The sequence below is a fragment of the Panicum virgatum genome, chromosome 5N, assembly GCF_016808335.1.
Source record: "Panicum virgatum strain AP13 chromosome 5N, P.virgatum_v5, whole genome shotgun sequence".
In the NCBI taxonomy this organism is placed as follows: Eukaryota; Viridiplantae; Streptophyta; class Magnoliopsida; order Poales; family Poaceae; genus Panicum; species Panicum virgatum.
The window spans coordinates 48,950,449-48,961,267 of NC_053149.1; the positions used below are offsets into that span (position 1 = coordinate 48,950,449).

Here is a 10,819-nt window from a genome sequence, read left to right on the forward strand (position 1 = left end):
TCAGTAGGATAAACTACCAAGGTGGAGCGGCATTTGTAAGCTTATAAGTATACTAATTTGTGTCAGAATAGGACCTAATATGTGATTACTAGAGAAATCAAGCAACATTTAGAATTGGATCATCGTGATCGATTCTCTGATTGTCCCTTTGAATAGTTTGCTAGAAAGATCTATCCTGACAAGATTGCTTTAGTTTGACAGCATTAGTGGAAGCTAACCTACTAAATTGTTGTAACCTGCATGAAACTCAAATAATTTTGTAGACAGGTTTCCCACATGGTCAGGGAGTGCCCAGTTAAAAGAATTATTCCATAGGTCTAGGAATTGGAGAGTTCTGCAATTTGGAAAGGGAGAAAAAAGATCCAAGATTCCCCACTAAATTTGGAAAGGGAGTTCTACAACTTTTGCGACCCACAAGAAATTTATGCAGTTAACATTTGCACAAAGGGCGGCATCTTCAGAAAGGATTCATCACCAATTGTCAAAATCTGATCACGTTACAAAGAAAACTTTTGCTGCCAGCTTCTGCTGACTGTTACAAACTTGAGAATCGTGGATTATTTGATTTACCTTATTTCAGCTCCCTGTGATCACTCCTACCTAAGGTTTATCACAATGAAGCTATTGAATTGGTGAGGAGTTTGATGGCGAGCTCTCGGTCTCGCCCTGTAGAGATCCATTTGTTTGCGCCACCAGTATGTCAGTGCCCTCCGCAGGTGCCTTGAGCAGAGAGGGTTCCACTTTCCCTTGGGCAGCCTTCTCCTTCTTAAGGTCTTCCTTAGCCAAGCTCGAAAATTGCTTGTCCAATGAGCTTGCCGCACCTAGCCACGCGAGAACAATGACCATCAGTATGCCGCCGAGGTACGGAGTTGAGTTTGCCAAGGAACCGAATGTCAGGATCATGAATTGTTGGATCAGTGCACCACCGGACTTGCCCAGCGGGTTGCAAACAACATCAATGGCTGCCTTTCCTTTAACCTGCAGACAGAGGGAACTCAGTTGGCTTGCATGGTATAAAAATGGTGCAGACTGTAGGCCATCAAGAATCATTGATCCAGCCATGCATGATTCAGGACAAGACATTATAGAAAATCAAGGAGAAAAGGCATGATCCTTGTTAAGCGAAAAATTAATGTCATTTTACAGCTACAGGACAAAAGAAGTTACAGTAACATATGAGATTTAACAGGGTTTAATAAAGTGTATGTGACCATATGCATCATTAGAAAATTGAAACAGACTAACAAACAGCTATTCATAACTTAATGACTAGGCAGGCAGTATAAAGATTTTATCATTTAAATTTGTTGGTGCCCACGGAAGCCTGGTCCTCATTTTCAAATTGAAAAAGGATTAAACAAATTTAATTAACATGTAATAACCATAAACAAGAGAACAAAACATCAGAAAATGAATACAAAAATTTGTTAAAAGTACTTTACACCAAATAATAGCAAGAAACTGGACATGGAACAATGAACAAACCTTCATATCTTCATCCAAAGGAATATAGGCCATTTCCTTGCATGGGTCAAATAAACTGTACTTTGCACTCTTGCTAAATATATTCTGCATGGCACCCACATAAACGGCTGCCAGTAGGGGGGTCATACCCATCGTGGCAAGCATAGGAGTCAGTGGCTGTCCAAACAAAATCAGAGAGAAGAAACCAACACCAGTCAGCAGCAGAACTGTGGGGGTGATCATTGCAGCCACGCCCCAGCCAAATTTTCGGAGTATAAATCGGCCCAACAGCATCATTGTGAAAGTTGCAATTCCAGTTGCGGTCGAGAAATCACCCATGAAAGATGAGTATTCATTTGGACTGGGGAACTGCCAGGTGAAAAGGGAAAGTGTTACTGATTAATCAATATAAAACACCATAGGAACAAGACAATCTGAAAAGATGAGTAGATAGTTGAGAAAGATTACCTGTGCCTTGAGTTTTGATTTCCATGTAACTTCCACAAGATTGATACTAATGCCATAAGCAACCACTAAGGTAGCTAGATCCCTCACATACCTCGAGGAGAGCAGAACCTTCAGGCTCTCTTTCATGCCAAGCTTAGGCTTCTCCTGTTCAATATATCGTTACTAGATTACTTCGAGTAACAGTAAAAAGAAAAAAACAGAAGCATGATAAACCGCAGCTACTGACCTTTTTCTTCTTACGATCAGACTTTGGAAGTGAAGGATCATTCAAAACAAACTTGTTCACTCCCCAATAGATGGAAGTTATGACAAGTCCAAGAAGTACAACTATGCTCATCATTCCTTTCAAAGATACCTCCCAACCATCAATTCCAGGACCTAATGTCTTGCGCAAATTTGAGAAATACTTCACAGTACGCCCAGAGAAGATAAGGGCAATATTAGCCCCAAGACCAAATAGAGGGTAGAATTCTTTCGCTTCATCAACTGTGGTAATCTGAAAAAAAAACATACAAATCAGAACAAGTTGGAGCCTAAAGGGCCAACATTTGATGAGGAGTTCAACAAGCGTGAATATCCAAATTTCAGACACCAGACTGCTGTACTGAGACAGCTCCAGTAAAGGTAGATTTTTCAGTTTAGTGCTTCTCTAATGGGCAACATTAAGCACAACACATTCAATGGCACCATCATTTGGTTTCTTTTCTTGTTTATGTAATCAAGCTTAGTCTCTGTCTTCATTATCGTTTTTTAAGCCTTTTTCACTATGCATTTCTCTGTGTCATGATGTAACAGTGAGGCTACCTTTGTTGTACCCCTTGTCAAAAAGAAATGGCATCAAATAAATAATGGATGAATATAGCCAGTTCGGGCCTTTCCTTTATGGATACAAAAGTAGCCGTAAGACAAAGACATATTAGATTCGCGAAAGTGTACACCAATAAATATTTCTTCAGAAAGGAGTTGTAAAGCACGAATCATATCCAGCCAAGTTGTTCGATGTAATAGACATCCACAACCCATTGAAGATTGACAATAGCTCAAACATCATTTAGATCAAGGAAGCGAGCAATAATGGATCTGAAAGTATTCATAAAAGAAAGCAACAGGCACCTAGACTTTTAGCCTAAAAGTTCTGCATTAAAAACGCGCGAAGCCACAATGAAGGGCCTACCAATTTCAAACCCAACGAATGTTTTATTGCCTACCTATTATCTGCCTAAGCCATCCTGACAGAGAAAAGATATTATCTCAAGATCAAACCATTAGCTGCCTAAACCATCCTGACAGAGACAAGTTCCCCCCTTTGTATCTTTTGTACTCCAATAACCAAACTACTCCAAGATTGACCCAGTAATCCGAACTTGAGACTACCTACCTGATTGGCGAATCCCCAGAAGAGGACCGAGATGACGACGCTGCCCCAGAGCTCGGCCATGACATAGAACAGGCAGAAGCTCCAGATCCTCAATATCGCCACGGGGCCAAGGAAGCTCGGGCCGAGCGCGGCCAGAAGCTTGTCTGCGAGCGCGGTGGGGTGGATGGCATCCCTGAGCGGGTAGAGCACGAAGGCGAACGCGCCGAAGAAGGCGATGAAGGGGAAGATGACGGTGTAGAAGAGCGCCTCCCTGGAGAGGACGTTGGAGAGCTTGGTGTAGAGCAGCATGAAGCCGATGGCCATGGGCAGGTTGACCCAGGTCTTGAGGAAGGGGATGATCTCGGCGCTGCTCCCCTTGGCGGTGACCACGAGCACGTCCTTGGTGTCCCGCAGGATGGTGTAGTTGAAGAGGATGCAGAAGAACATGAGGCCCAGCGGCACGATCTTCTTGAGCGTCTTCACGTCGATGCCGAGGAACTTTTTGGCGGCCTCTTCCGGCTGCGGCGCCGGCACGGCCGCCGCGGTCGCGGCCGCAGCCTGCGGCACGCCACCGCTACCCGCGCCGGCCCTCCTCTTCAGGAACCCGTGACCCAGGACCGCATCGCGGCGCGGGAGGAAGGGCCCCCTGGACGCGAGGAGCGGGGAGTGGAGGGCGGCGGGCGTATTCGCCGCGGCGGCGGAGAGGGAGGCGGCGCGCGGGCGCGGGAGCGGGGGCGGGAGGCGCAGGCCGGCGCGGGCAGGGAGCGCGGCGGGCCTGGCGTGGAGGAGGGCGCGCGACTCCATGGACGCCGTGCCTCTGCCGGCGGTCGGCCCGGTCTCTCCGCCTCCGCCGGGTGGCTGGTCCGAACCCCGAGACGCGAATTCGGAGGGGAAAGCAGGGCAGCGGAGTGGGGTAGGTCGACGCGCGGCGGGGGACGGGGGGTGGAGCGGCGCGCATTCTTAAAAAACGATCGCGCATGGCGTTCCTATCGGCCGTCGGTCTGCGGGCCAGAAACGATCCCGGCGGTCGATGCGGGTTTGGTGGGCGGAACGGGACAGCGCCCGGCCGCCGCCCGACGCGGGTTCGAGTCAGCACCCGGCAGCGGCGGCCTGGCTCGCCCACCCGACGCCCGCCCCTGTGTGCTCGTCCGTCCTCGTCCCGTGTTGCAGTGTGCCCGTGCCCCCACCCCCCCGGCTGAAGTTTGGGTTTCGACGCTGAAGCTTTGCTAGGTTTTGATTTTTAGTGGATGTTGTGTTGACATACAAGGATTCCAAAGAGATACATTTCCATCTGGGAGGAAATGAGGATGTGCAACCTGGGATTGGAGCACAAAGCACCTTGAGAAAAGAGGTAACAATAGGTTAATTTCTTTTCATATGTTGCATTTCCATCTATATGAGCCGCTGATTCAGTAGATTATTTTAATATTTTGTATTCCTTCAGCTGTAGCAAAATGAGTTTTTTTACTCCTCTGTGCTGATTATATCACCTCCTTTTTTTTGCATTCAATTTGCGCAAGTGCATCTAATGGTTTTGCTGAAATTGGACCTTAACCTGATACTGACTGATGTAGATGGAATTTTAATTTCAGAAGATTTCAAGAGCTACCATTTTGCTTACACTGGTCCATAATTGTTACAATTGGTCAATTGTACTCGGCAACTATGGCAAAGTGAAATAGTTAACACCAGGGGAAGATACATGATGCATTCATCATCCTAGGTTTGTCTTTATTCTGATTCCCTCTCGAATACAGCATCAACATTTGTTAGAATCATACTACTCTTGTTAGCATCATACTACTCCTGTTGACTTCTGCCTTAGCTTGTTGATTTTGAAAAGTTAGTTCAGTAATAGTTTAACAAGTATCCATTTGTGGTCTCAATATGCCAAGATGTCTTGGCATAAGCTTGGTGCTATGTCAGTATGGCTACAGAGGAAGCTATACAGGAGTACAAATTACAGTATTATTGTTCATGAGATATTTTCAAATTGGGCTCCCAGTTCAAGCACGGTAAGTTCTATATGGCCTTATGGACCATTTTTTATTGCAGTATGTACAGTAATGCTCATGACAGTGTTGACCGATAATATAGTTCAATTGTGTGTGTGTGTGTGGGGGGGGGGGGGGGGGCTGTGTGTACCAATCTTTAGCTCATGGATATCTTCTTCAATAGATTGTGTGTCAATTATAAATATTTGTGGATGCCACGAGTCATATGAATTAAAACCCTGCTGTGTTTTGTTCAGCTAACCATGTACATTATCCAGCTACAGAAGACTATACCTGACAACCTGCTGTGTTTTTAAAATTGGAATAAACTTGACTGTACAGCAGAGTACTTCAACTTGTAACAAACTTAATTGTATATGAAGATAACTGAGTGACATCCATGTTTCGGCGAGGGAAGGAGCAACTGATAACATACTATAACACCCTCTGCTGATAACATGGTTTGTTATTATGATGTTTTTAGATACTCTAGCCTACCACATACTGAATGCTAAGATGAGTCTATGATGTTTCTGAATTCGTGTCTGACTAGCAACTTTGAGATTGATAACAAATCAAGGACGAGACGACCAGGGTTTACAAATCCGACCGGTCCGGTCAAACCGCCGCCCTCCGGTAGCGGTTTACCGGACCGGTTTGACCGAAAATTGGTAGAAACCGGTTGAATTCAAATCCAAATTCAAAATCGCATGTGCAACCGGTTCCGACCGGTTTACCGGCCGGGATGACCGGTTTGGGAATTTTTTATTTTTTTGAATTCAAATTTGAATTTTGAATTGGGGCTGGTAGACCGGTTTACCGGTCGGTATGACCGGTTTGGGAATTTTTATCTTTTTGAATTCAAATTTGAATTTTGAATTGGGGCCGGTTTGATACCGGCCCAAACCGTAACCAGGCCGGACCGGTTTGACCGGTAACCCGGTCAAACCGGACCGGTTCCCACCGGTTTTGTTAACCCTGGAGACGACGCATCTCGCAGTACTGTTTGTTTAGTTACTAAAATAAAGGTTAAGAATCGATATCCAATATGCTATCCCTCCAAGGATATACAGCTTGCATCATGAGCTAAATCTTTTGTTCATATCATTCTTGATTAATCTGCTTCTGAAGCCATATTTTTAACCAGTCAATTTGCATAATACAAAAATGGAAAAATGAATGGCAAGATAATGCAGCCAACAACTACGAGAAATATTCCCTGAGTATTTTTACTGCTACTTGCAATATTACTCACTTTAGTCTTTTTGTTTCAATGGATTACTGCTAAAAAGTAATAGTAAGAGGTTTGTTGTTGCTGCTGAACAATGCTACAAGCTTGTTCCTTCACTCACAGTTAAATGATTTTGTATGTGTTTTCATATGTGTCGGTAATTTGGTGTGATAAGACATTTCTTGGAGTCTCAAAGTTGGTTGAGAAGAGCATGCCTCAAGGACCGTGTATGTTCTCCTGCAGACTGAGCTTTGCCAATAGTGTCCCTTAGATGATGTTCTTTTCTATTAAGGAGTTCAGTTGGCACCATTTTTCTGGTAGCACAATTCAAGTGTAGGTAAGAGTAAAATGGGGATATCTTTTACTACTGCTATGGGATTTTATCGCCAAATATGATTTTTCTTTTTTGTGGGATAATTACTGGTGGTTTTCTTCTCGTAGATTCCATGAATTTATTGTTTATTCAATATTTACTTATTTCTAAATTATCTAATATTCTTTCCCATCTATCATTGAATTGCCCGTAGCATCGCACGGGCACGATCCTAGTGAATTAAATAAAGGACAGCGAGAGCTCGTTGTCGATGCTCGGCCACGCCGTGCGCTCGCGTGCAGCCCACCGGAGCCGCCGCGCTCGTTCGCTGGCGCCGCGTATGCTCTTCCGCGCCACCGCGCTCACTTGCTTGCTCCACGCGGTCGCATGCCCGCTGCTCGCCGGAGCCGCCGCGTGTGTTCGCCGAAGGCGCCGCGGCTCCACTGCACGCGCTCGCCGGCTGCCACCGTGCTCGCCCGCGCTGCTGCTGCGCGTGCTCACTCTGCTGCCCGCGCGCTCGCGTGCAAGCCGCTCGCTGGAGTCACCGCGTTCGCTTGCCGGAGTCGCTGATTGCGTTCGCCGGAGGTGCTGCCGCCCTGCTGCGCACGCTCGCCGATTGGCACCGTGCTCGTCAGTGTCGCCGTTGCAGGCGCTTGCTCTGCTGGCCGTGCGCGCTCACGCCGCTGGCCCGCTCGATGGCCGCTCGATAGCAAGTGAAAAATGCGTTGAACTTCGGGGGGGGGGGGGGGGGGGGTAACAAAAAGGGTTGAACTTCGGGGGGGGGGGGGGGTAACAAAAAGGGTAACACTCATGCTGGGGGGGGTAACAAAAAGGGTAACACTCATGCTTATTTATTAAAAAAAAATTCATGCTTGTCACACTCACGAAGGATTTTGACAACTTTATTGTTTATATATATGAGCAGACACGTGCTATGCGCAAGGACTTGAAGTTGGGAGAGGAATGAGCATAAGGATCGCGATCCTGCAAGATTCCGAAACAGGGCGGCTCATGTGCAATCAGTCACACCCTCTGCATCCCCATGATAAAATTGTATAGACCTCAAGGCCAACTTTGATCTGGAAGAAGAGTAGAAGACGTCTACCTAGACACCATTTCATTGGCTGGCACTGCACCACGTGTTTTTGAATGAACGACCTAATAAGAGGAGGTATGACCAGCTGGGGTCATTCCTCACAACTTCGTACACCAACCACTCTGTTTTCAACAAAACGTGGTTTAAACTTTGTCAACAAGTATTGGAAGCACTTCCTCTGTTCCAAATTATTAGTCATTTTAGTTTTTATAGATGCATAATTTTTACTATACATCTATATTTATATCATGTCTAGATGTACAACAAAATAAATGTATCTAGAAAAGCCAAAACTACTAATAATATGAGTTGGAGGGAGTACCATCCTTGTTACTTTTCAAATTGGTATACTAGTAGTTCGGCCTTCTAACAGTGAAACTAACTTCAAGGATTTTGCCAAATTGATCTATCGGCTCCTATTAAAAAAAAAACTTGACATTTCGGGTATGACAAAACATCCAAACCTTGGACTGCAAGCTTGAGGAAGGGATCAGATTAACTCGTAGTGAAAGGGCAGTTTTTTTTCTTGCGACGAGAAGGGGCCGATTAATGACAGAGGCTTCTTTGAATCTCCAACTTTTATCCTAAATTTGGCTTAAATATTATAATGACCAATCAGATGAAAATTAGCCAACTAGGGCTTGGTATCGAGCTAGTCTAAAGCCTATTGTTTAATGAGGTTCATTCCAACTTGACCTAAACTTATTAGTATCATCTTACTTATAGTTTTAAAGAACGAAATGAGCTGAGCTGCCACTGGAAAGGCTGCAAGCAATGCTTTGCTTCTGTTACAAAGATGAGATAATTAAGGGGTCAACTTAACATGTCACAGGGATGGCGATGCTCTCGGTGATGCTCTTGGCGACTCGATCAAGGCCGTTCCCTGTTGATCCTCAGAATGGCGCTCGATCTGGGCCATGTCTCCCATCATGGCGTGGACACTTGTGCGGCCTTGCCTCCGACCATTTTGGTCTCTCTTCTCCCATCACATCGTACTCGCATTCTGATGACTTCCTCCTTATGCCTTTTTTCTCTCGTTCTGCCTTCCGCACTTTCATGGATTTTATTGCTTCAGTCTTGCAAGCAATTTTGGGCAAAGTGGATGTTCCATTTTTCAATCGCATCCAAACATGTTGGCTTTTTGATCCATCACCTTGGAAACTTCACTTGCAAAGAATTTGCTATTTTTTCACCCTTTGGCACAATGGCGGCCCAGATTACAATTACATAGGAGAAAAAGCATTATATGGGAATGGGATCGTGAGCTAGATGTATGGCATTCTGTTTGACCAAAGAGTTCAATTTCTCGAGTAAACACCTTGATCTATGCTGAAGTTGCAGCAAAGTCTCTTAGGCTAGTCACTGGCAAGCGCAAATCAGTGTCTAATTGCATTCGATCGCTATCCTTCATTCTATTTTGACACCAACTTTGCCAATGATCTTGTTCAAATTTGGAATTCTACCCCCATTTAATTCGAGAACCTCCGCTAAAAGCTTCAACGCTATCCATTATCATCGGGATCTTTCCATGCTCTGTTGCTTTTGTAACATTGCTGAGTCTTTGGTATCCGACTCATATTGTCAAGCATCATAAAGCCAGCCTTAGTACTCAAACATTGCTGAGTCTATTAATTCTTTAGTTTGCATTGTCCGGTGTCGAGACTAAAATATCCACATGCCTGTACTTTACTGTTTTCAAAGAGTATGGTGAGCTTAAACGTAGTCTCCAGCTTACTTTCGTGATTGCCTTGTGATTCATATGGTGCCTGCCCCCGTGGAATCTCGCAAGAGATATATTTTTTCCGATGCAATTAGAGTTTCGTAATTATAAATAAACAAACTCGGTTCTCAATTTGTGAAAAAAAATTTGTTTATTTTGGGACATAAAACGGTCATCTAAGCCTAGGTCTAGAATCCCATGGCAGAAAAAATGGGGCGTTGATGGATTTTTAAGAAAAGCTAATTCATTTATTTTTCAGATCAGGCTACGCATCTTGTTTTTTTTTATAAACCGGGTTTATATTTCATAGAATGATCTGATAGTTTACATCGTACAACTTACAAAGACACCCTTGAAAGAATATAGAATTGCACACAAGTCCTTGCAAGGAGCTCCCGGTTGTGCTCGTCGCCGGCGGCCGTAGGAGACACGCTGAAGCCGTCCACCTTCCCGACGAAGCTTCAAAGTTTTGCAATGGCACCCTGAGTAGCACGTTGGGAAAACCAACATGCCATGAAGTCGATGAACGTGCAGGCCGAGGAAGACGGCCAAAGGCCATCTCTTCGCCGGTGAAGAAGGGGACCGACGCCACAGGCAGTGTCAACCCCAACACGCCGGAGAAGAAGACACCCAGAAGGGGATGCAAACCACCAGAGAAGGTGGGATCTAAACACCAACCCAATTTCTCAAGTTGATAAACTCGATCCGTCATAGCCGACCCGGAACAGAAGAACTCCCATCCGTCCGCAAATCGAAAGGAGTAGACTAACCTCACGGGGCAAGCGGCGAAGAAGACCTCACCGGAGAGAACCCGAAGGAACAAAATCTTCACCACCGACTATCGGTACCCTGTAGCAGGGATACCCACTCCCACTACAGCAAGGCAGGACTCGCGTAGTCATCCGTAACTACGCCCTAAGGGGCGGAGCAGCCGGACCCCACGGGTCAAGCTCTTATCTCACCGGGCCAACGGCCCCGGACCCGCTCCCCGCTCTGGGACAGGTCCGGTGACGCCACGTGTCCCTGAGGAGGGGAAGCTCCGCGCCAACAGCCGAGGGTTCGGACCCCCCCATAGGTGTCCGGGACCTCCCCGCGTCCGTCCGGACCTCCCACGCGCGTAGAACCAATACACCGCCGGGGTGGGTCCAGGGGCGCCACGTGTCCCGCAGGAACACA

At 45.9% G+C, this 10,819-nt stretch overlaps 1 protein-coding gene across 1 annotated transcript; it reads right to left on the bottom strand.

Annotated features, from left to right (window-relative positions):
* Window positions 1–430: 430 nt before the first annotated feature.
* Window positions 431–4,218, bottom strand: LOC120673709 (plastidic ATP/ADP-transporter-like). The gene is made up of 5 exons (XM_039954683.1): window positions 3,311–4,218; window positions 2,159–2,428; window positions 1,933–2,076; window positions 1,486–1,833; window positions 431–978 (listed from the first exon to the last, which is right to left on the bottom strand). The coding sequence occupies exons 1-5, from the start codon at window positions 4,091–4,093 to the stop codon at window positions 622–624; spliced, it is 1,902 nt and encodes a 633-aa protein (XP_039810617.1). The 5' UTR covers window positions 4,094–4,218; the 3' UTR covers window positions 431–621.
* Window positions 4,219–10,819: the final 6,601 nt, after the last annotated feature.

Coding starts and splice junctions, on each gene's coding strand:
- LOC120673709 (XM_039954683.1), bottom strand. CDS start 4,093: ATGGAGTCGCGCGCCCTCCTCCACGCCAGGCCCGCCGCGCTCCCTGCC. Junction 2,429..3,310: donor TCTGGGGATTCGCCAATCAG/GTAGGTAGTCTC, acceptor TTTTTTTTTCAG/ATTACCACAGTTGATGAAGC. Junction 979..1,485: donor CTTTGGATGAAGATATGAAG/GTTTGTTCATTG, acceptor CTCTGTCTGCAG/GTTAAAGGAAAGGCAGCCAT.